The following is a 26,287-nucleotide window of genomic DNA, read 5'->3' as shown; positions in this document are numbered from 1 at the left end:
CAAATAGTCTCCGGTGTGTAAATATGAATACGGTACATCTTTTTGTTTACCACACGAGTATTGAAGAATTTGTTATTGAAATGTTAAAAGTCTGCTAGAGACACATTTCATTACCTCTTGCTGACTATTTATAATATTTTATTTAAAAAAATAAATTTAAATTTTAACTGTCTTTAGACTATCTGCTACAAGTGTTCGATTTTTTTTTCAATATCCTGTCAAATTGTAATTATTGTTGTACGCGATCATGCCGACCCTATGAAGGGTTTCGAGAATTATTTAGTAACACTCAGCCGCATAGTCAGTCCTTGCTACAGCAGGGTGATCCATACAGGGCTTGAACCCACGACAGACATGTTGTTAAATCACGTGAATTGACGACTGCACCACGGGACCGTCCTTAAATTATCATGAGATTTATAACATGCTTTTTTCCTTAACCTTTTTCTACTTATTCACGATTCAGTCAAGTTATGGATTACCTATCTAATTAACTATTGTAAGCTTGAATCGATTCCATATCAGTTTGTGCTTAAGTCAATAGCAATTTTCTATATCATGAAATCAAATGAATTTTTTAATGTTAAAAATCATTTGTTTTAGTTTAATCACTGTTACAACGATTGAAATTAAAGTGACGAGCTATATCACTTATAGACTTATTATACGGATGAACCTAAAATCACTTTCATTTGCGCTTTGTCTGTCGCATTACGTTTAACAATTTAATCTCTGGCAAATTTAGCGAAAGTACGGTTTCATATTTACGCACCTTAAATGGTCAATGTTTACCCCGGTACCCCTCACTACTGATGTCGAAAGGGTCGTTTTTCTTTTTCTTCCTTACTATTGACATCTGCACCATTCTTCAAAACAGGCGTGGCTACGTCTTGCTTTTCTTCTCTTTCTTCTTTTAGGATAGGTATGCGGCTTACCTGATTTTTCTTCGCAACGCCACCATCGTGCCACTGCACATGCGCCATTCTTTCGGCATTCAACGAGCGAATGCACTGCTTCTTGTGCCAGCACTGCACTTCTTTGGCCGCACCACTACGAACACAGTCGGAAGTCAGAATCGATTTATCGATGAAATCGACGTGTACTGTGTGCGCTAGCGTAAGGGGCAACGCTTCTCACATCCCTACCGAAACACACCGAAACACACAGCAAGCGTCTCCTTCCCCTTCTTTCAGCGTATGGTGGCGGGAATTCGGCGCCCTTGTTTTCCACCCTTAAACCATTCATCAGCTGGGAGAGTGTGATGAGAGTGGACAGAACGTGCGTTTTTTTTTCTCCAACACATACACACACAGACACACACATACACGTGCGCAGAGTGAAAAAGCATGGACGGGGTGGTAGCATACGCGTTGCCAAAGGGACCAGTTTAGTGACGGATGCACAGCCACCGTTGGAAGCGGTCGCACATGCGTTTTGTCGTTCGCACCGTTCAGACGTGTCTGCGCCCGCGGAAGTGACAGCAGTGTACGAACAGTGACCCACGAAAACATCGCCACGCCAGAATACATCGATCCGGTACGCGCCGTACGCATCATCCAGAGCTCGGGATACGGTGTTTGATTTTGAGTGTGTTGAAACATGTTGTACGAAATCGATCGGAAAATGGTGAACACCGTGCTATGAAAGATATGCCCAACACAAGATTGTGTGTTTCAATATTGCATATTTCGAATCGTTTCTTTGTGCGTGTGTGAGAAAAGTGTACGTGCAAATTGTATGTCCAACTCCGTGTCGAAGCTTCCGAACAGCTCAAACGCAAACCTCAATGACCATATCGTAGGTAGCTAGTGAAAATTTGACGCACCCGAAAACGACTGCCGATCTGAAGTGAGCAAACACACACGCACGTGACCAACTGCAAACATGCTGGAGTTTTACCATAATCTCAACATTAACACCGGTCTGCCTCCTGCGGCACCAAATGCCGACACTAATTTAAAGGATAATAATAGCATGCTGGACGGTAACGAACGGGCAGGTAAGTGGCACAGACAGCCGACTGCGAGGGAATGGGAAAGGGTGGACTGAACCGAGATTGAATCGTGTTTTCGTGGTGCATGCTCCGTATGTTACAATGTCAGTGGTCATCATGCATTTTGCCAAAAGACTAAGTATTTGGTCAAGATTGCTATTACATGAACATCCGATGTTCAAGCCTTACCGTGCATGTCACGTGCAATAGCAAAAATATAACAAAAAGAAAGATGAAAATGATTAATGAGAATCTTCTTTCTCTTCACTATTGATAAAGTGTCCGTTTGTGGTCTAGGATTTGTCAAGCCCTTTTGAAAAACTGCTTCGTGAACTACGTGATGATTCTTGTATGGTGTTCAATTCTGATGGGAAAGAATACACGTTCGACGATGCACAAGGCATTTAGGCTACAGTATAGTATTTTGTTTTTAAATTCATACTTTAATAATGACAAAATTTTCAAAAATTTAAGAGTGGTAATGCACCATATGTGCCTTTTTATTTTAATAGTAGGATCATTTAACAGCTAGCCGGCAGATTGCAATTAAAGTGTAACATTAAAGCAAGTAAAACAAATTTATACAAATACCTCAACCTTTTTCAATATAATCATGTGCTTAAATCTAATTAAAATTAGCTATAATATGTGACTTATTTATATTTATTAAAAAAAAACTACGTAATTACTAAAGCTGAGCAAAAAGTGTACTGAGCAGAGAGTATAAATAAACAATTTCCCAGTACAGGGAATAGTGATGAAGGAAAACGCTTGAAATGTTTACTCAATTTTAATTAATTTATTTATTTGCGTTTTCAATATTTTTTGGAGTATTGATTGATTTCACCATTTTAAATTGCAGTGTAGATAAACTGTTTACAAAAACATACCTTTCTCACTAATCTTATTTTTATTTGGCGCAACAACCATTGTCAATCTTGACCTTCCTTTGCGACTAATAGCCTTCGCTATCAGTGGCTTATGTATTACCTATAGTCAACCCATAGGATAGTCAATCCTACGTATGTGGAGACATAGTACATACGGGGCTTGAACCCATGACGGGCAGCAAACCAACAGCATTTACGAAATATACATGATTGGGCTGGTCTGGTGGTACAGTCGTCAACTCGTACGATTTAACAACATGCCCGTCATGGGTTCAAGTCCCGAATAAACCGTGCTCCCATACGTAGGACTGACTATCTTGCTATGGTAACAATAAGTCACTGAAAGCCCAGCTCACTTCACCAGTGGGTACAGGCAGGCCTTGACCGACAGCGGTTGTTGTGCCAATGAAGAAGAAGAAGAAGACATGATATTTTAAATACACCTTGTGTAGGATTTTTTCACCACCAAACCAAAAAACAACTTCAAAATGCACATCGCATACCCTCAGGGGTGGTTAACAGTGCTGAACGAAGGGAACAGGAAAGGTATTGCAAATGTTTTGTTCGATTCACTTGTACGTCATACAGCTTTGAACAAATAACCAATACATTTTGACTTTAGCCCATTAAAATAGGTATAAAATAGGATAAATCCAGGTAACTCTCCTTTTTTGCTATCTTTTGAAATTTTACACACCGTTCTTACTCTCTTTTTTACTAAAAATGGTGTAATTAGGAAAAACTCAAAATTGTTTGATTTGGTGGTTTCTTGTGGTTTAGTTTATCTTCCGGTTTAAGGTCGCTCAAAAACCAAAAGCTCAAGCCTTACAGTTTAGTACTGTATTCTATAGGCATGATACAGAAGCGTACAATCAAATCACTACAGTTATAATTTAGTATTAAATAATTAAAGAAAAGAGAATCGCGTTCCGGCAAATACAGTAACTCTTAGTAAAGGAAAGCCAAACCCAACGAGACCAAAACGAAGCACAAGAAATTGACACAAAACTCAATCGATCGATCGATAGGTCCGGAAATATTTGCACATGGGTAAACACAAGCCCCACATGCAAAAGCCGCCCTTTGCACCTATAGCAAAGGCTAACAAGTTTTCAAACAACCAAAAAATCATATTCCCCAACAACCAACACCAATAGCCTCGTTTTACATGTTCCCGCTCATTCTCCCCAGCAAAACGGGTTAGCCGGGCTTTTCCACCCCAAAAAGGTGGTTTACATCATCTTCCCGCCTTCTCGGATTGTCTTCTCCCGTACCGTCGACGGGGAAGGCGCATGCGAACAACTTCAAGCAAGCGTAACGAAAGAGAAAGAGATAATTTTCATTTGGTGAAAGTAAGATGCCTTCGCACGGACAGAAAAAAAAGAGAGAGAACAGAGACTACTAGTAGGAAGGATATCTTTTAATCAATTCCAAGCTCTTGGTCTACGGGACGCCATTTTTCGAGCACCCCGCTCTACAGAGTTGGTCGAGTGGTCGAGAAGGAACTCTCGTGCTCCTTTGCTTCACAGATCAGCGCCGTACAGCCGTGTGGTCGGATCCGGTGGGAGTTGTTTGCACGGTAAAGCTCTGGTAGCAAGACATCAACCACTTTAACCTTCTCTCGGCCCTTGAGCTCAGCCGTCTAAAGCCCTCCTTTGATGATCTTCAGCCAAATTTCCTATCACGGGCACACGCCGCCACAAGGCCATTAGCAAAACCGGCCACCACCTTAACACTTACCTCGCCCGCACATCCAAGACGCAACTGAAGTAGACGCATTTCGCTCGAGTGCCTTCGGTTTCGTGCCTTGCGGAAGTGCTGCGCAGAGTGTGGGAAAAGTACGGCTCGTTGCCAATGGGAGCATTTCGGGGAAAATAATACCATTAGCCGAGAAAGTTAACACTTCAGCGAAACATTAACTTCTACGGCCAACGGCACCGGCTCGGCCTCAGCTCTCAGCTGGGAATAAAGTGCTCAACCGAACTTAACCAATCCTTACTATCCTCGAAAAGCCACAAAGCTAAGTCCGATCGGACATCCTGAATGGATGGATGGATTGTGATTCCGGCCTCTTAGCTCCCCCCCCCCCCCCCCCCCCCCTCAACTCAACCCCCAAAAATGCCCCGAAAAGCGGAAACCCGGTGGGCGATACGGAAAACTTTATCCACCGCCGGAGAGATTGGCAATGGAATGGGAGCTGGAATCGTAATCGATATTCTCGGTTCGTTGGGTTAAAGTTAAGAAGCACCACTCCAAGCGCGGCTGCAGCTCAAGACGATGGTCTTTGCGCTTGGTGGGCTACTGGCAGGACGGTACGCTTTACACACTTCAATATTCGGCCAAATTTGTTCGCGTGACCGCTCAATCGAGTGGCTGCCCCGCAGCTTTTGTGGCAGTGGTAGTGGCAGTGGCAAGTGGGGCAGACTAAAAATATCGCCTGGCTTTATCGGTTCCTGTGTAAAATGAGCCTTTCGAAGGTGCTTAAAGCGCTGTATATGGTGGTTAGTTCAAAGGTGGCTTTAATACTCATGTCTACGGTCGTAAATTAGGAAAGGTGTCGACAGAGATGGATGGAATTCCCTTAAGTCCTAAAAGGAAACTGTGACACTATCTTAAATTAAAGCTTATTTTTCAATTACAGTAGCTACAAGCATTAGTTAAACGCATAATAATTTTGTCATTTTAATGTGAGTTTTACTTTATCACTTACAACAAGAACGATTCCCATTTACCAGCGATTGAAAGCGTCTATAAAAGCACAGTCTGTTCCCGAATTACGCGGTTCTCGATTTAAGCAGATTCGATGATATGCGGTTTTCTAAATTCGACAGATTAAACAGATCAAATGTGAAATCAATACAATTTGCTTCAAGAATTGTCCAATGCAGTATAAATTGCTTTTTTGCTAATTTCCACTTAAAAGCCAAAAATATCAAAATTTTCTGCACGCATTGTATCCAATTTATCATTTATTTAGTGTATAAAAGTACTAAATCTAATCAAAAATACCGAGTAATCAATTGTATTATGTCCGAAAACTGCGAAATTTGACATACGCTGATATTCAAGTCACGCGGATTCCAGGGGAACGTACAAACCGTGTATCTCGGGAACAGACTGTACAAGGATTCTTTTTCATAAATTTTACTTTTAGCCTAATATGCTTACCTAACCATCGCTGGATCTACTCTATGCTGCATATGGCTTAAGAAATTTATGCTGTTCAATTGTTTATTTATTGCTTTTTATCAGCACTTTTAAAATTTTTGTTAGATGTTTTCAATTGTATCCTTCCATTAATTTAATAATTATTCGTACGTGAACCCTTAACAATTATCACGTTAATATTACATAAAGTTTCACAGTAACATGTAATAATGTAAAAATCAATCACAGCATAGAAAATTGTATTTGTAGTATCAAAAGTTACCAAAAAAGCATCTTTACAAAAAGGTTTTCTCCTTTTTTAGGCTAATCGATAAACATAATACAGGTGCAAAGAGATAAACAATTACAGGAATTTTATCATCATACAACACCCCTCGCGGGAATCAAAACATATGATCGTGATATTGATTAGTCAAATACAATCGCACACACACACACACACACACAAACAAAAACACTTGTTACAAACACTAGACAGAAAAGATAGCCAAGTAGAGTAGGAAAAACCGCGCTTCCACCTTATCGTACTATATCGTACGTCTGCCTTCCTTCCTTTTGTCGCGTTGTGTGCCTGTTGTGGTATGATTTATGCATGATTTATTGTTATTGTACATTCGTGTCCTGCAGTTTTTTGCCCTCTGTCCCCTGCTTTCTCTCGGCAAACAGAGCGCCAACCATACACCGACCAATTTGCGGAACATATCAATTCACGCGCAGGGAGCGTCCGAACAACCACGTTTGCCAACAGCTGATAAGCGTGGAGCACAATATTGCAGCCTATGCGCGTACAACCTTCCACCTTGTTTGCATATTCGCCGTCGGTAAATAATGTCCACGATGGAATGTTACGAACAACCTCGTGACACGTACATTTGGTCTAAAAATTGTACATTGATTGTATAATATTTTTTCATCATTTTATTACGATTTTTGAACCTTTTGATAACAAATCAATTAAGCAATTTGGCTGTACGACCGTTCGAAATAAAACATAAAGGAATAAATAATATTAGGAGTTTGAAATTGATCGCAAAGAGCCATTGTCGAATAAGTATCCATCAGAGGAAATCTTTTCTTCACTGCTTCATTTTAATGGCTTTCTTGCTTTGCAGCAACCGTCCTTTTCTTGCGTTTAAGTAATATTTTATTACACCATTCAAAGTTCATCACGTTCACCCCACACAAGCACCCACAAGTCCCACAAATGAATGCCTTTGCTTGCTTTAACGCTTTTTTGAAATAACAGAAAAACCGTTCCTCCCATCTTGGCCGTCCACCATTTGAGGTGAAAAATTACCGCACACTCATAATTTACAAGCTGTTGATAAATGACTGATCGTCAAGCCCCATATAAATGCCCCAAAACACACACACACACACACGCAGAGGGAGCTACCAAGCAATGAAATCAGAATGTACAGGACGATACAGCGGCTGTAAATGCAAAGGACAAAGAGAGAAATGTACATTAAAAAGCGGAAAAAACAAAACAGAAACCCAAACATTCGTTGGTATTTGTCATTCCGAAGCAAAAGTTTTCTGATTGAGCATAAGGTCGGAGGTCATTCGAATGATGGCTCCCCACGTCCTGCCACTCTCGCCGCCCTCCTCCACCAGTGGACTGGTTGCCGCACTAAAACGTGACCAATTTATTGCCGTTTGCTATTGCTGCACTTCAGCCCCCCGTATACGCTGGGCTTCGGGTATGGCTATTACTATTTGTTTATGCACTTGAGCGTATTCCATCGCTTTTCTTTCGCAATGGCTCCAACATTATAATGTTCCTTTCCAGTCCAACAACTGGCCAACTATTTATGCTCATGTCATGTTGATGTATTTTAGGGGCACTAAAGTTAAACTGTTGTTAAAGTAAATCTGTCATCTGTAATCGATTAACGCACAGATTAACATGCATGCGGTTCTACATTTATAGAACATATCATGCTAATGGACGTTTCAGCTATTTAAAATACATAATTCAACTTTTTATAGATACATTTGAACGGTACAACTATTTTGAATCTTTAGAACATAAAGTAATGCGTTATTGTTTCTATATTAAAATTAGAATCACACATAGGATTACTATTTCATGATTATAACAGATTGTATCATATATTTTTCTACAATAAACGTCCTTTAAGTCAAATAAATGCACAGAAAGATGATTAAAATATTTAAAATTAACATTTTAATTGATGAGAACAATAAATTAAACAATAAATTTAACCACCGTAAACTTTACAACAGTCGTTCCTTTTCATTCTTTCAAGTATTTTACAGTAACTAAGCTATAGCTTTTCATGAAGAACAACCTCATGCAGCATGGCTTCAAAGGGGTCTTCTATAAATTACGTAACGGTCGTTTCAATGAAGCTAGGATACAGTGTTAAGCCCGGGTTAAGCTATTTAGCTATCATTACATATTAATCAGGATATGGCTTATCGTACACCAAAAGAAAGGAAACCCCAACTAATTAGACCATAAAACGTGTTAAAATAATAAATTAAATCCATTTCCTTGTTTGATTCCAACAATGCAATGATTCCAACATTATTTACACTTTAAACAAAACGGGAAATCACAAGCAAATCCATTTAATTAATTATATCAATATGTTTTACAGTCTTAATATTCGGGAAATTGAATATTCTTTATTTTGGTGTACGATAAGCCTGATATTCTGATTAATATTTAATTAAAAATATATTATATATTAAAGTAGCAAAAAAAAACCCAAAATTTCACGTTCACTTTCACGCAAGGTCAAAATCAATCTTTACAAATAAAAAAAGGTGGATTCCAACTTGTTACTTGATGGTTAAAAATATCATCAATAATTTGAAATCCACACGAAAATACATGGTAATTATATTAATCAAAAGAACTGATTAAACAATGACACATATCTATCAAAAAAGTCTTAATTAAAGTCTACGAATGTTCACAAAATTGTATGATATGAGCTCATTTCGGGGCTGACCCACCAGCTTGGGGCGACATCGAAAGTGCAGAAATGCAACAGCCTGTTATGTGCTGGTCTTATGCGTTCACATCCGCTCCGAAAATAACACCACGGCTGCTAGTTTCCATAACGCTTCCGCCGTTCATGCACACAACACCTATCAACCGCCGCAGCCGACGGGATTTCTAACCTGGAGGCAACCAAGGGTGGAAAAGGTCAACAGAGGAAAGCTAAGCTGGGTCGGATACTATTTCGGACAATTATTTTTGCGAGGAAATCATTCAAATGTACATGCAACTGGGAAACATTTTTTAAGTGATAATATACTACAAACATATTTCAATGCACCAAACACACCTTTTCATTGTTCAATTATAAAGCTTCGATGGTTAACACTTCTCTAATGCGAATCTTTTGTTTTGCAGACATCGTCGGTACAATCAAGAGCGAAAAGACGCAGGAAATATGTGAAGGATGTGGGCAAAAGATTAAGGATCGCTACTTCATGAAGCTCTCCCCGGACCAGTTCTGGCACGAGCAGTGCCTTCTCTGCTGTATATGCCGCATACAGCTCAGCCAAACGTGCTACACCAAAAACACCAAGGTCTATTGCAAGGATGATTATTATAGGTGAGTTTTCACGGAAAAAAGACAGTTCGGAACAGTTTGTATAGGAACACGCTACGTATGGATGGTATTTGTAGAACAAAAAGTCCCGCCAAAAGGTTTGCCCCGAACGCCATGTTTCACACCCCACAAAATCCAACATACACATTGCGCTATCAATGATAGAAATCAACGGTGCTCGTTGTCAGCTTTTGCTCAATCAACAGCAAACAGTCCCTCTTGGCTTGTACCGGCTGTTCGGATCACGAGAAATCCAGTAGAACCCGTTTTTTCATCGGCAAACTTCAGACAGACAGACGAATTCGTGGGCTTTTGTCACCTTGCCTGGGTGGTCCATGCCCAACGGGTGTCCCACGAGCGCCCTAGCAATTCCATCCGGTGGTACTGGTTTCTCGGTCGGCGACGAGGTCGTTAGTGTGATAAAATTCCTGTCCTTTATTTCTGCACGACACAGCCCACCAACCCACTGGGCCTGATGCTAGCAGCTTTCCACACGAAATTAATATGTTTGGCCTCCCTATATTTCATAGGATTTTCGGTGTGTCGTCCGTGCATCAGCAGAACCAGCAGCACCACCAGCAGCATGGCCAGCAGCAGCAGCAACACCAGCGCGACTGTTACGGCTGTGGCGAACGTATCGCGCCGAGCGAGATGGTGATGCGAGCGAAACATCTCGTCTACCATCTGCACTGCTTCCTGTGCTACACCTGCAACCGGCCGCTCCAGAAAGGCGAACCGTTCTCCATCCGTGCCGGCAAGCTAATCTGTCAGCATGATCTGGAGAAAGATTTCTACGGTTCCGCGGCCGCAGCAGCGGCAGCTGCGGCTGCAGCGGCAGCGGCCGCCATGCATCACCACCACGGTGGTGCTGGAGCGGGTCTGGGGCCACATCTGCCACCGGCCGCCCACCTCTACGGGGACGGCGATGACTACCTGCTCGACGACGGACTGCGAACGCGGGACGGACGACGCGGACCGAAGCGTCCGCGCACGATCCTCACCTCGGCCCAGCGCCGCCAGTTTAAGGCGTCGTTCGACGTGTCGCCCAAACCGTGCCGCAAGGTCAGGGAGGCGCTAGCAAAGGACACCGGCCTGTCGGTACGAGTCGTGCAGGTGTGGTTCCAGAACCAGCGCGCCAAGATGAAGAAGATCTCGCGCAAATCCAAAGCGAACGCCAACGGTGCGACCGACGGCGAGAAAAACCATTCGGACAAGGAGGACAAATCAATCAAGCTGGAATCGCCGAGCAGCGACCACAGCCACTATCTCGGGCTGGACAGCTCGTACAGCTCCTCCAGCCAACCGTTGAATCCAAACCTGCCCTACTCGCCCGGTAAGTGTCCCTCAAGCGTTCACAGGCTTGTTGTATGTAATAATATACTAATGATGCCTTACCATTACAGACTTCCCCGACAATTCCGATGCCAGCCTGTGCAGTTCAGACATTTCGCTCGACGAAAGCTTCGACAACGTGGACGAGGCAACGTCCGACACGATGTCGCTGCAAAACCTGGACCTACAGCCCAACCTGCACAGCAACGGGGTGATGGGGGGTGGTGGAGGAGGCCAGGGCCCCACCTGTTCCGGTCCCGGGCTGCACGGCGGTGGTCCACAGCAACTAGTCAATCACAACAACAACACGATCGGCTCGATGATGGCGTCGAACATGGCGGGCAGCATTACGCACATCGACAAGCTCTACCTGATGCAAAACTCCTACTTCAACTCGGCGCAGATCGAACAGTGACTGGGGCGGGATGGTTCTATTGCCGCATCAGCAGTTGGTAGATGAATTAGCACACCGAAACTAGTCAATCGATCGGAAGCAACATAAAAAAAAATCGGACAATTTCCAGGCTAACAATGAGAATGACTTCAAAGTCAGCTACTTGTAGACAACAGAACTGCTGCTTTCGGAACGGATTTCTTTCTTTATGAGATTGGTAGGTTTTAGTAATTTATTGTTGTTACGGAGTTTTAATTTCCCTTCCCGGAAGCTCAGTTCAAAGACAAATAGAAGCATTTCACAATGACAGTCATCGATGGCTATTAAACATCCCGCAATGAAGCTAAACTGAATCCTAACAGCGCAATTGTGAAATATGTAAAAAAAACACAAAAACAATATTTCAAAAAAACTGCTTGATTGTTTACTTTGTATTACTTATCGATGACGTATTTGTTTGAAAAATGTGGTAGATAAGCTCTTAAGTGTGTAATATATATTTAAAGGCTTAGCGTGGTCATCTGGCGCTTTTGGAAAAATATCTATATAGCACCTCCCCTCTCCACATACGATGGCTTTAAACGTTGTAAAAAGTTGCAAAAAGTACCCAATTTAACGGTTTTCATAGGCCAATTTAAACGAATTTTCGAATCTATTATTGCATTGTACTACTGTGAAATAGTATCACCGATGTAACCTACACAACTCTGCATACAGTGATATGAAATACAGTTTGAGGATTTAGAGAACGAAGTAAACTAACAGTTTGCAATTTCCGATGACTTTATCATCAAATTAAATCATCCAGTTAGATCAGATAGTTCATTAAACTTATTCCACCTCTCTACAAATTTGGATGATCGAGATATTCCCGGCTACACATTTACTTTCCTATTTTGTTTTTTCGTTCGTCATGTTGAACTACCAGCCCGCCTGAATGCGTGGCAGCAAATCGGTTGGCATTTCCAGACAACTTTGAGACCATATTTTCATATGCAATAAGAGTGCGGTACTTTCAAATGATCCAACCAACTCATCATATTTAACGTTTCCTGTCAGTGGAGGATTAACACGAGTAGAGACCCTGAGCGGTTACACTAATGCTCCAAACCTCCTGAAGTATCCAGCGACAAGCTTGATAGAGGAATTCTCATTCAATGAAACACTAAAAGGAAGGAGTTTTTTTTTTTTTTGTTAGACCTTGGAGCCCTAAGCGGCTACATTTTTTTTGCGTGGTTTAAAAAATTCAGTTTTGGCATCACTCTCGGATTGCAAATAATCGAAGTAAAGACTAAAATTTGCCCAAGATTTCGCCTATCTCGGGTCAAAGGTCAACGACGACCTTTACGAGATGTGCGGTGATATTATTGTAGTGCAGCGTATCAAGCTCGCCAAGCTTCGTCGGGCTGGCCTTGCTATACGCATGGAACCGGACGACCCAGCCCGCAAAGTACTTTTAGGCCGTCCACAAAGACAGAGAGGTCATGGAAGGCCCAAGTTAAGGGGCAAGATGGTGTGGAGACGAAGGCACGAGATGGTGTTTTTAGTAAACTCCAACATCAAGAAAATTTCAGTATCACTTCCTGATACTATATCAGGCTAAACTCGATGTACAAGTTGAATAAGACAATTTATGAACTGGAGAAAAAACATCCCGGAATAGGCATTTCCAAACCAATCACCAGGAGCAGTAAGTATTGAAGAATTTTCCTCGCCTGAAGCTGGTCAAGCCATTCAAGGGATTAACCTTTAGTACGAGACCTGAATTTAACTGAAGTACAGTGAACCCTCTCTTATTTGAGAGGCGATGGGACTGTCGAATAAGAGGGGTTTTCAAATTACAGAGGTGAAAAGTGAATGAAAGGTCCATCCAAACAAGAAAGAGGCAGAACATTTAGTATGCAGCCTTAACTGTTGCTATAGGAAACTGCGAACAGAATCGCCAATTTGAGCACACATCTTTCAATAACCATGGCAACACCATACACAAATAAGAGGGACACAGATTTCAGAGGTTTTCCAAATTAAAGAAACAAAAATGTACTGCTAATCGAGGTTATTGTAGATCTAGCAATCGCGTATTTAAAAAATTGCAAAGGCAGATCGCAGTAGCCTGTAATAGCATGTACCAATAATTAGTTGTAAAAAAACACCAGCTAGAACGTACGTCTCTAGGTTATGGGCCCAGACAAGCAGAAAGAAAAGGCGGTTCACGGAATGTCGTAGATTTTCGGAACAGGCTACAACACCTGGAAGTTTAGGGTCGAAGTGTATTTGAAACCTCGAAGGTATAGGACACAGTCGTAAAGGATATTCCAACAGAAGCTAGTGAAGTGGCCAAGTTCGAGCAAATGGACGCCAAGCCCAAGTCCTTGCTGGTAAGTTTCATTTCAGATGAGTACTTGGGATGTATACAAGAGAAGACCACAGTGAAGGAAATGTGGAACGATCTAGAAAATACTTTCGCTAAGAAGTAAGAATCATACTGAATTCTACGTGGTTAATTCAAAGCGGTCTTTTTCATCCGTAGACACTTTGAATGCACTGATGTACATTAACGTAACCAAGAACAGAGAGTCCTCCGTGGCTAAGGAAACAGGCGTCATTAGCGGCATGAGCTACCGTGGTGTTCTCTTAGTTCCCAATACTCACCAGCAAGAACGGACTTCTTTAGAGGTTCATATAGCGGACCTAGCAAAAAGCAAAGATTCAAGGATTGATCATTTGAAGAGGGACTCTCTCCAATTGCAAATATCTCTCCAAGTCCAATTGATCATAGTACATTATAGGTCGATTGATTTCTTCCATTCCGTTTCGATTCGACACCCAAATACTGTGTTAATCCCATCGCCGTATTAATTGCTACTTACGCAATGTCCTTGTCCATTTTCGATTCACTTGAGCTCCATAATCAAGTACTCAAAATGGAGTGTTGGATTCTTGACATGCATTCATAATGCTTAATCTCCAGAAGTTTTCGCTTTAGCATGAGCCAGTTGGTTAAGCTCTTCCGTTCAAAAACTTCATGGAGTCTGTCTTAAATTTTGCTTCCAACTCCTCCTGTGCTTTACATACTCTCCGACGGGAACATGTATTTCGCATATAGACCCCTTCCGATCATCACATTGACGGTGGTGAAATAGCTTAAACTTTCAGCATCATATACAAATTACAACACCAATGTTTGTAACAGGTGAATGAGCCATATAAATTATCAATCATTCGGACCATCTGATGCTTTATCTAAAATCTCCGTGAACAGTCTTCCCTTCCATTCGACGCGTGTCATCATGGCTATGTTCCACAACCTATTTGCCGTAAAAATAGCACACTTACTCCGTGTTTACACAACTTCACGGGTTGCCTTTACTTATCGTACGCTTGTTACAGCTTCTTTTCGAGCTGCGTCTTGCAGCAGCTGTGTGTCCACTTCGTCTCCTGGTAGCTGCACGTACCGTACGACCGAACCTCGGATGAAACAATTCTTTACCGACAGCATATGTGGATACTTTTCCGGATCGGTCACGCTGATGTCTGTGAGCTTTATGTTTAGATACTGATCAACCGAATGTAGCGTTCCGCAAATACTGCAACGATACACATTTGGGGTCAGAAAGATGGATACGAAATAAAAGAGCTAAATTATCTCGCATATGCCGGCAAGCCAAACTTGCTCTGCAAATGGACACCGCAAGCACTGCGGCCTATGCTTACCTCAGGTCATTTTTCAGTTCGACAACGACATCCTTCCCGACGAGAGATTTGAAAAAGGAATAGAATAGCTACAAACGACAAACAATGGTTGGTTAGTTTTTCTTTTACTCCTCATTTAAAGGTTCTATTTACCATCTTAATTAAAGATTAAAGTTTCTACAATCTCGAACGATGAGGCTTTGTTTTGTACTTTGCCGACATTGGCGCAAATGGCATTACAACGCATGTGCCAGGTCCGTCCATTTCTGTACCGTTTGACAGCAATCATCGATTTTTTTTTCAATCAATTTTTAACATCGTTCAAATAAATGTCGCCCATCTTTTACGTTTCATTGATTTATTTCATTCAATTTATGCGAGAAATAACAGTACAGGAATAAAATAATAACAATTTGTAGAATAATTTAAATAATTTTCCAATTCCCTCTTTCATAGGAGCTGTTCAATACGAATTGACATTAAAACGATAAGTTAAGATTCATACGAATATTTAAGACCGATTTTGTTTTAAATGGTCGCCTTCTTTATAATTTTTTTTGAAGATTCCTTCCCATAAGCAAACCATCAGAAAAACCCCTTCATAAATAATTAACACCAAAACTGTGTACAACAACACACAAAAACCCATTTCGACGGCCATTCGTGCGCCAAACTGTCATTGGCATTTGAGGTACGTTTTCCATCGTGTTCTGTCAATTCGCGATACAATGGTCCAGCCTGGTCACATACTGACCTTGCTTCTTCGCATCAGAAATTGACAAATAAAAAAGAAGTCAAGCAGCAAAAAACTCTGAAAAGCAATATGTCAAAGAATAGGATTTTGGTAAACAATCAAAGAAAATTTTAATTTTCTTACTATTTCCCGGCCTAAATGGAAGTGAAAATGCAGCACCGGACACGGGCACATGCGTTCCAGATACAGGTAGGTGCTGGCGAATGGCCTCATTTCCGCTGGCCACTCCCGAGACGGGTCGATGATGCCCTCAGTGGCTCGTAAATTGGGTCTGCAATACTCCAACCAGTTCCCCCCAGCTAATGCTACGTTGTTTTTCTCTCTCTCCCTTTGTGTGTTCCGTCGGTGCGTTACCACGATTGGCGCGTCCATTGCACAATATGTCTGTGGCCCGATGTTCTCCGCTGTCGAAAATGCGCCCCGCCGCTGTGCGCGCTACCATCACTTGCGTCCTTCCCGCGTACCAGGTCAAAGCGCTGATCAAAACGCTGAAATGTCTACAGTCAGACGATAAATACCAGGCGCTGCTGTTTCTCATCTCGGCCATCAAGCTGTACGTCAAGTTCCTGTACAACGATTGCCAGGAGCGTCTCTACAAACCAGCAATACTCAAAGAGTTGAACAATATCGAAAATGTGATTGTGGTGAACCTGCTGAAGACGCGCAGCGCGCCAGCGTCCGGCTCGTCCCTGTCGGTCGCCACCGGCCACACGACCGTGTCCTCGTTTGGTGGCGACATCGCGGGCAAGGCCTGTCTCGACATCGACACCAGCACCAGCGTCCGGTGCACGGATCTGTCGCTCGGTAGCGATGGTTTGTTGTTGATGCACCCGCACCGCACCCGCGAACCGCCGCTAGCCCCCTGGGACCTTCGGGGGAAGCTACTGCGGGGCAACCTGTTCGACGGTCTGCCACTCACGGGCAGCGTGCGGCTAGGACCAGAGTACAGCAGCAGAGGTGGAACGTTGCTCAAGGCGGGACAGCGAGCGGGGAGTGCAAATCGGTGGCTGGGGAACGTGCGGATGAATCGTGCGCTGGTTCGTATGATCGCCAATCACGATTTTAAGCTACTGTTCAACATGTTCGAGCAAAGCATCTTTCCCGCGTGGAAAATCTACAAAAACGAGCGAATATTTGTACGGAAACGGCCCGCCCTAACGACGGTCACGGTGCGCACCTCCCTTCCCGCCATTTGCTACGGAAGCGGTTCGTCCCACTCGCCACCTGCCACATACATCAAGAAGGAGGAGTTCGACTTCGACACGCCGTACTCGATCGCAGACGATCACTGCTTCGAGGAGATCAAGGACGAGGACGACGAGGACCTTCTGCTGATGAAGGAAGACGACTCGATAGACAATTCGAACGAAATCTTCTCGGAGGAGGAATCGTCCACCAACAACACCTCGCTGATGCTGTCGTCCGACACCAACACGCTGGACACGAACGATTCCAGCATGGTTTCGCACGAGCGCAACAAGGAACAGGTGTACCAGTGCTTACTTTGTGATAAAAGGTGTGTGTGTGTGCATATTCTGCTGATCGCATTGTTGACTGTGTGTGTTATTATAAACGTTCCTTTCTCATCCCGCCGCAGCTATAGGAAACGCAAATCTCTTGTCATCCACTTCAGCCACCATCCGGGATTTTGTCCCGATTGTGGCAAACAGCGAGGAGTAACCTCAGAGGTAATGATTGCTCACACGTGTACTGTCCGGAGCAAATGGAGTGAATAATGTCGAAAAATGTTGCCCATGCTTATTTGCAGGAAATCGTTGAACACAATCGAATCTATCACAAAAACCGGCCTCACATATGTGAGCACTGCGGGGAAACCTTCACGCGAAATCAACAGTATCAGATACACGTCCAGGGTCATTTTATAAGCAAGGATAGGGTAGCGGAGCAAAACTGTAAAAGTAAGTATGCTAAGTTTAGCTTTCGGCACCAGTGAGTGCATCGCTGTGAACTCCTTCATTCCACTCCCTATCATTTCAGAAACTCACAAGTACAGCTGTAAAACATGCGGTATCGTTTTTAACAATCAGAAATATCTCGAAAAGCACATCCAGAAAACCAACCACCAGGCGGAAGGTTTGGTGTGCGACATTTGTGGTGCAATATTTTGTAACAGTATCAAGCTCAGCCAGCACGTCAGCCGCACCCATCACAACGGTAAGCGAGCAGAAGTGAAGAATTTATAAAGAAATGCCTTTAACACAGATCCCGTTTCCATTTCGCGTTTTCAGTATTTACTCAGAAAGCTACATTAGAGAGAAGTTTGCTCCTGCAGGGAACGAGTGTTACGGACAAAGCCTTCACCTGTGAGCAGTGCGGAGCCTCCTTTCTGTCGCAGCCCTCCCTACGGGAGCACATCAAACTATCACATTCCGTTCCGGTAAGTTGCAAATCATCGGTACTGATTGATCGCGAAAAAAAAGGATATTAAACAATGCTTTTAATTTGCAGGAAAACAAATTCGAGTGCAATATCTGCAACAAGCTGTTCGCCGCCAAACGGTCTCTCAAACGCCATAAACTTTGCCATTCGGATGAGCGCGCCTTCCGCTGTACGGTGGAAAACTGCAAGGAATCGTACAAAAACCAATCGCACCTTGCCCGCCACATGAAGACCGCCCATCACATCGATCCGCCGTCGAAGCGACTGCAGAAAGCGAAAGCGGCTGCGGCGGCGGCGGCGGCAGCCGCAGCTGGGGCGGGCACAAGCACGGCCACTGCCTCATCGGCCGATCCCAGCTCGGCCAGCACGGACTTCATCACGCACGGTGACGTTGCGACGATGGGTGGCGGCTCGTGCGATTCGCTGAAGGGTATGGGCAGCAGCACGTTGAAAAAATCGCTCGGAAGCAGCGAAAAGTCGCTCGGCGACAGTAGCACCAACTTTAGCGACAATTTGTCGTCGTTTAATTACGAGTTTTCCGACACGACCGCAGGAACGTCGACGCCGGCGCTGGCAGCAGCGATGGGTACGGCGGGCAGTGACGGTAGCGTGCCGGGCGCGCTTACCCCTAGCAGTAGCGCCCTGGCGGGCCAGCGCCCATCCGCCCTAACCTGCTCCGTTACGGGCATACAGCAAAGCAGCGGTACGTTCAACGACCCTCCCATCAGCTTTGGTACGAACAAACAGCAGCAATCGCTGCAGCTGCAACAACAGCAGCAACAACAGCAGCAGCAACAACAACAGCAGCAACAACAGCAACAACAACAGCAACAACAGCAACAGCAACAACAACAGCAACAACAACAGCAACAACAACAGCAACAACAGCTACAGCTACAACAGCAACAGCTACAACATCAACAACAACCACAACACCTCGGGGGTGGGTGGCAGAATCTCGAGTTTGGTGCAGGGACAGCGACGGCACACCGATCGGCAGCACTTCCCGGTAGTGTCATTGGTGGTATGCAACCGTTACAGGATCCACTGGCGGCCACGACGGGTAGCTTTATGGACGGTGGACACCATCACCTGCAGAATCATCAGAACCTTCAACACCCCACAGGACACCATCACGGGCTTGGACCAATGGCAAATCCGATGGCCAGCACAGCGGGCAGCTTTATGGGCAGTGGCAGCTTAGCGGGCGGCACGAGGCGTTTCCCTGTAAGTGCTGGTAGCGTTAATTTATCCTGCATAGTCAATATGGGAGGATTATTATGTTGATCCAAAATAATTTCCTTTTTTTTTATTTTATTTCCCGTCGTGTAGCTGCCGGAGGGTAACTTTATGTGTGAGCACTGCGATGAAACCAACTTCATAAATGCACAACAGTACCATCTTCATGTGCAGGACCATTTTGCGGTCAAGGATGGTAAAGATCACCCGAGCAAAAGTACGACGATCGCTATAAAAAAAACGAAACAAAACAAAATCCCTTGCGGTTATAACAGCAGTTGCATGAAATTTCATATTTTGTTTTCCCTTTTTTTTTGCTATGTTACAGAGCTGCTGCGGTTAAATTGTAAAACATGCAATCTGGTGTTCGCTACGGGAGCGCAGCTCGATCGGCACATTCACAAAACAAACCATCACACCGAAAGCATAGCGTGTGAAATATGTAGTGCAATATTCAACTCCAACCTAAAAGTTTACCAGCATATGCTGAAGTGTCACAAGAATGGTACGTTGGTCCGGTGGCACTGCCGTTGTCGGCACTCTGCAACGCGTAGCTAATGCTCGTATTGTTCATTTTCGATTTTTGTTTCTTCTCCTTTATCCCTCCACAGACGTTTGGTTTGCTTGTGAACAGTGCTCGAAGGTTTTCATATTGAAACAGGACTACGATAAGCATCAGCTGGTGCACCAGACGGTGACGGATCGGTCCATCATCTGTGAGCACTGCGCCTCGTCCTTCCTCACGCAGGAAGCACTAAAGGAACATATCAAAATAGCCCATTCGATGGTAGGTGAAACTGGATGAAATTGGAATTGAAAAGCGATAGGGCGCACTCATGATTAAAACCATTTCCTTTTTTTCAACAGGACAAAAAATACAAATGTAACATTTGCAACAAGCTCTTTGCTGCCCGTCGATCGCTCAAACGCCATAAACTGTGCCACGAAGAGGAGGCCGCTTTCCGATGCCCGATCGATGGTTGCAAGGAAGCATTCCGGACGGCGGCAAACCTGGCGAAGCACAAAAAGATGGCACACCCGGCCGGGCTGTCGACGGTTCCCGTACCTGTAGGCAATGTGTTGGCCCACGAGCCAATGGCGGATAAGGTCGTTGCCGGTATCGGTATGCCAGGCGGAGTCAAGCTGCTGCCGGGCACAATGGCGTCAGGAACGTCCAATGCTCCGGGTGGCTCCGGTGCGCTGAAAGGCATGGAGAAAGCAATGCACCATCCGGATCCACTGCCGGGTGTGACAATGCCGGCGGGAGGGCAGCCGAATGTGATGGGCCAGATGGGCTCAAACCCGATGATGGCGATGGGAAATCCTGCAGCTGGGCTGAAAACAGACGGTCGATCATCCGCTGGCGGTATGATGGTGGTGCCTCCGTCGAGAACGAGCAGCGCCGGCAGCAGCACAGGAATGAGTGGTATTAACAATGGTAGCAGTGGTGCTAATATACCTTACAATCCTTACGATGCTAGTGGATTGAACTACAACAGTGTGCTGGGACCGCCTGGTGCGGGTGTCGTCGCTTCCAGCGGCCCTCATCATCCTCATCATCATCACCATCAGCATCATCTCCAACAACAGCAACAGCAACAGCAGCAACAGCAACAGCAGCAACAGCCTACACAGCAACAATCACAAGCTCAGCTAGTGCAACATCATTCACAAGCCCATGCTCACCACCATGCCGCTCAAGCTCAGTTTATCGGAATGGGCAATCCGGGCAGTTCTGCGGGGCTTCACTACAGTGGCCGCTCCGGCGGCACGGCATCGGCATCCAACCCCGAACAACAGTCGGTCTCTATGGCATACCGAATGGGCGACACAGCAGTGCCAGGAACCAGCGGAACGCCAAGCGGCAGCGCAACCAACATTCCCTACGGCTATGGCCAGATGAATAATGCGTTCGATTGGCAGAGCATGGAGATGGGAACTCCGACCAATGCTGAACCAGGCCTAATAAGTGGGTCGGCAGGACAACCGCAGGCGGCATCTGGTAGCGGGACGATGAAAAGTGCTACCGCCAACAAATACTACAACGCAATGCATGAGCCTGGTTCGGCCGGAAGTCCAGGAGTGGGTGGTGGTAACACAACGGCTGGCTTTCTTTCACCCCAACAACTGCAGCACCAATCTCCCCATCATGCACAGCAGCATCTACAACATCAGCATGCACAACAGTCACAGCTTCAACAGCAACAGCAGCAGCAACATCTTCCTCATCATTCTCACCATGCGCAGGTTGCTGGGCTGCAAAATAAATCTGTGCAAGAACAACACACCCATCAGCAGCAGCAGCAGCAGCAGCAACAGCAGCAGCAGCAGCAGCAACAGCACATGATGAATATGAACAGCCAAGAAATGATGGGATATCAGGTAAGAAAATTTTGCTGTTTCTTAATTGAAGTAAATTGTTTGAGAGTGTTAGAGCCCAATTGTAAACAATGTAATGTGCACTTTCAGGACATGTGGAATGCGAACATGATGAAGATGGAATTCCAAGACGAAGGAAGCGGTGCAAATACGGGCAGCACTGTTGGTGCTTACAACAGTCTAGGGAACATTTTAAACAATCTAGAAATGATGGGCAGTAGCAACAGTAGCTTCGAACAACAGCAGACGCAGCAACAGCAGTCGCAACAGCAGCAGCAAGGCTATGAAATGGTTTCCACACCACGTACCAGTTCCGATACTCATCCACAATCGAGAGGGCAGTCTGCCCAATCGCCTGCGTTAACGTCACAGCAAGTACAACATCATCAGCACCATCAACAGCAGCAGCAGCAGCAGCACCAACAACAGCTACATCAGCAACAGCAGCAGCCGCATGCGAAAGGAACCCATTTTCACAAACAGCAACATCCATCGCACAGTCACGCGCAGATGCTGCCGAGCGTAGAACCAGGCCAAATGGTGAACCAGCACCATCATCAGCAACACCAGCAGCAACAGCAGCAGCAGCAGCAATATTTTCCAGATCATCACGGGGCACATCAGCAGGTACCACATTCTCATCATACCGGTACGATGGGCCATTCGATGGGAATCCCTCATGGCCATGGTCAGATGCAGCATAGCCATGGACATTCGGCACAGCAAACTCCCAGTCCGCATCATCCTCATCATCAGCACCACTTGCAGCAGCAGCAGCAGCAGCAAATGCAACAACAGTACAACGCCCATCTACCACATCATCCCCAGATGATGCAACATCATCCACACGCACCCGGACCACCCGGGCAAGTGCCCAGTGGAAGCGGAGGTGGTGGTGGTGGTGGTAGCAGTTTGTCTGGCGGTGGTCCCACTCATATGGCACATCACAATCCAGCACATGCTGGCGTACCCGGCCAGCAGCAGCAGCAACAACAACCTCCCCAACAGCCCGGTATGAGTTTTAATCCCTCCCAGAACGCAGCCGATCATGCCAATGCTGGTGCAAATCCTTCTGCGTTGCCCACGGATATCGCGAAAACGCCGAACAATCTACCCTTTGTCGACAGTTTTACGGAATCGATCGACTATCTGCAACAGTCCTTTCAGTACGTGTAATAGCGAACGTAGCTTTTTCTTCTCTTCTTCCTAATCGTCGTGTCCGTCTACCTATACACATTACAGTGCTAAGCCGACCTTTAGCACGTTCGTACGTTTGCTCATTTAGTCAAATTGTAAACTGCAAACATTCCCATTTTATATTGCACCCAAAACGTTCCGGTGTGTTGTACCTTGTTAACTATAACGATAATGCTTTATAGGTCGACCATTCGTCGCGTCATCATCTAATGAATGATCGTGACGGTCGTCCATGTTTGGTATCGTTACATTACATTAAGTGTGTACCGTACAGAGGAGGCTACCATCGAACTTTATTCATTCTTTTCGCTCGACTAATGCTCGCCCAACGGCGTACAATTCGGTCGGTGTGCACATTTAAGTGCTGTCAACAGAAACGATATTACATTTCTCATGTACCGAATACGACGAAAGGCGACAATTTGGACAAAAAGAACAAAGTGCTGGGAAATGTGGTAAACAAACATTAATCTAAAACTGCAAACTGCAAATTACAAACTTTAGCTTAATTTTAGCACCTACTGCACCACTAGTGATGTGTTCTTTTTAATCAGGAACAGAATTGTTTTTTTTTTTTTTTTGCTATGAAACGGTCTCTCGACAAAAACACCTTATTTTAGATTTTATTTAAATCTCGATGCGTTGAGTAAAAAAAACGGAACAACTCTATCAGGTGCAAAACTGGCTCCCTTGACAAAAAAAAAACACACACACACTCACTCGGTAAACGTGTAGAACACGTTTGCTTTAGCCATGAGAGCGAGCTCTTAGGAAAGGATGGGAGGAATAATCGGGACAACCGAAAAAGGGCTTTTAGCTGAGCGCGCATGTGGCTCAGCGCAAACAAATGCTGGCGCCAGCTTTATACGCAATACTGCGCGTATCGCACACAGCGGTACATGTGAAAATAGACGCATTGTTTTAAGTAGTTGTAAGTTTGGGGGTATCAAATCAAAAACAGTGGCCGGCAAAAAATACTGCTAACTCTCCGGCCGCACTCTGTTTGCGTAAGCAGGAAGGAAGGAAGGAAGGAAAGCATGAACAATATGATTGCGAATAGCTGACAAATGTAGGTGCGCGTAGACTCTTACTACTAGACTCTTACTAAAAGAGCTGTAAAGTGGATAAAATTTAAATCTAAAAAAGAAAAAGACCGAGCTGTATCAGGGTTAGGGTGCAAATTAGCTGAGCTGATCGTATAAACACACTTCACATTTATTAGTCCAGGATTAGTTGTTGTTTAAGGTATTTTGTTTTACGAAGGGATTGTTGCACTCAAATGCAGAACCATTAGTATATTTTTGTTTTATTTTATCTATTGTTTTTTTTGTGTGGCACAGGCCACCATTTTAAGTCGTAGAGATGCTTATGCAACTCACAATTGTAAATAGTCTTTCGTATGTGTTGCGTAGCTTTTATCTAGCCCGGTTCTGCAAGCGGAAGTAAAGTACATTCTGCTTTTGTTTCGACTTTAAATTGACTGTTTTTTTTAACCTGAAACTCTTTCGCGTGTAAAATATGTTTCGTTCGTTTCGTTTCTTCCCTCTATTTGAAAAAAAAAGGCAATACACTAGCTAAAGCGACCACCACAATAAGCAAACAGTTTAGCAGAGATACACGGTAGCGTTTAAATGTATAAGCATGTAAATTGTACATCCTGTAAAGCAACGATGTAGCGACACAAGAACAACCATACCTTCTGTACCGTATCCGTAAAATATTGACCAACAAACACTAGAAATATTGTGTTTTGTTTGTCCTTCCAGCACACGGCATGATGATCTCCGCAAAACCCTGCATTTGCGTTAGTTAGGTGCAGTTTGCTTACACGCGCTGCTGATACTCCTGCTGAACGACAATGTGCAGGATATAAGGATAGTTCTCATTGTTTTGGGTACGCTCTATCACAACACAAACCACAAAGAAAGCAGAAGCAAACATAATTAATGCTTTAAGAGCGGTCGGGAAACTGGCACGAGTACAGCAGAAAAACGCCGAAATAATTGAATGAAACAAACGTAAAACACACATTGTGTGTACAAAACGAAGCGAAAAGGAAGATTATAAATTCAGCATTGAAGCTAACAAATGGTTGCAAGTACTGCAAACCAAAAAGACAAAACAGCTATACACACAAGAGCAAGGATAGTAATGAAGTAAAAAAAAAACACCACACTTCTTGTAAATTACAGCAGATAAGAGAAAAGTGGAGAGTTTGTTTGTAAAAAAAAGAAACAGCAGAGTTAAGCAGACGACAAACCCCCTCTTTTCGTTTTAAATTCAAAGAGTACTAAACACGATTCACACACACTCTAAACTAAGCAGCAGAAACCGTACTGGAAGAATGCCATTTTGAAATCAAGAATTCAAGCCTGTCTCTGCCACCTCCGTTGTCATGGTTATGCGTGGCTGCTCATTTCCTGACCGTTAGCAGGTGTTGATGGAAGACGACCAGCGAACACGAAACTCTCATACTCCAATACTCTCTCATTCATTCAGATTACACGGTATCTATTTTATTACAAAGCAATGTAAGAGAAGCAAAGGACGACGTTTAGCATCTATCTCAGCTCATCAAAAACACACAAACAAAAAAATAATACAATAAATAGAATTATATACATGCATAGATATTACCGACAAAGACAGCTAGCTCTGGCACCGACAATTTTTCCAGCAAGCCTGGAGAAAGTTAATGAACGAAAAATATTATACATACAGCCACAGAGTCGGAAGGTGGAAGGACGTGTAGACGTGTCGGAAAGCCAGAACGTGCTAGCGCGCAGGTTACACCGTCTCTCACACGGCAATTACACTTATAGAGGATACACACTATGGATAAGAAAGGCAGAACGGTGGGTGAAACGTAAGTGAAACGATACACAAATTAAAATAACTATTAATCTATTATATACACGTTTATTATTGATTATTATTATTATTATTATTATTATCATTATTATTGTAACATTAAAACTATTATTGCAAATAAATGCTAAAACCAGAAACAATAATTGTGAAGAAAACAAAACAATGTAAAGACGAATCGAAAACGTATTGTGTGTTTGTGTTTTTTTTTTCGACAACTTACACCCGAAATCGATCGAACACGTTCAAGGACCTCTCTATATTCTATACCTCGTAATTTCCAGGTGGCCTTTAGATACAAGACACTCTGATGCTGAACCATTACTGATCCTGGAACTAATCATAAACCCATACCTGTGCTGGAACTCATCCCAAACCCATAACAGT

At 43.9% G+C, this 26,287-nt stretch overlaps 3 protein-coding genes across 4 annotated transcripts; 2 read left to right on the top strand and 1 right to left on the bottom strand.

Annotated features, from left to right (window-relative positions):
- Positions 1 to 807: 807 nt before the first annotated feature.
- On the top strand, positions 808 to 11,777 carry LOC120948459 (LIM homeobox transcription factor 1-beta). The gene is made up of 4 exons (XM_040364803.2): positions 808 to 1,999; positions 9,443 to 9,647; positions 10,175 to 10,977; positions 11,048 to 11,777. Exons 1-4 carry the CDS (start codon positions 1,885 to 1,887, stop codon positions 11,389 to 11,391), a joined length of 1,467 nt encoding a protein of 488 aa, XP_040220737.1. The 5' UTR covers positions 808 to 1,884; the 3' UTR covers positions 11,392 to 11,777.
- A 2,929-nt stretch (positions 11,778 to 14,706) lies between these two features.
- Positions 14,707 to 15,337, bottom strand: LOC120948461 (U6 snRNA-associated Sm-like protein LSm2). The gene is made up of 3 exons (XM_040364806.2): positions 15,217 to 15,337; positions 15,085 to 15,152; positions 14,707 to 14,957 (listed from the first exon to the last, which is right to left on the bottom strand). Exons 1-3 carry the CDS (start codon positions 15,217 to 15,219, stop codon positions 14,741 to 14,743), a joined length of 288 nt encoding a protein of 95 aa, XP_040220740.1. The 5' UTR covers positions 15,220 to 15,337; the 3' UTR covers positions 14,707 to 14,740.
- A 480-nt stretch (positions 15,338 to 15,817) lies between these two features.
- On the top strand, positions 15,818 to 25,179 carry LOC120948454 (uncharacterized). 2 transcript variants are annotated; one of them, XM_040364795.2, is made up of 12 exons: positions 15,818 to 16,006; positions 16,285 to 17,333; positions 17,415 to 17,505; positions 17,586 to 17,736; positions 17,816 to 17,992; positions 18,067 to 18,215; positions 18,287 to 19,444; positions 19,550 to 19,652; positions 19,785 to 19,961; positions 20,068 to 20,243; positions 20,324 to 21,838; positions 21,926 to 25,179. In XM_040364795.2, the coding sequence occupies exons 1-12, from the start codon at positions 15,956 to 15,958 to the stop codon at positions 23,009 to 23,011; spliced, it is 5,883 nt and encodes a 1,960-aa protein (XP_040220729.2). In that variant the 5' UTR covers positions 15,818 to 15,955; the 3' UTR covers positions 23,012 to 25,179. The 2 variants fall into 2 exon arrangements, with proteins under 2 accessions (XP_040220729.2, XP_040220728.2); XM_040364794.2 differs by having other exon boundaries at positions 19,550 to 19,673.
- Positions 25,180 to 26,287: the final 1,108 nt, after the last annotated feature.

The sequence above is a fragment of the Anopheles coluzzii genome, chromosome 2 (assembly GCF_943734685.1).
Source record: "Anopheles coluzzii chromosome 2, AcolN3, whole genome shotgun sequence".
In the NCBI taxonomy this organism is placed as follows: Eukaryota; Metazoa; Arthropoda; class Insecta; order Diptera; family Culicidae; genus Anopheles; species Anopheles coluzzii.
This window is presented reverse-complemented; position numbering and strand designations above follow the sequence as displayed.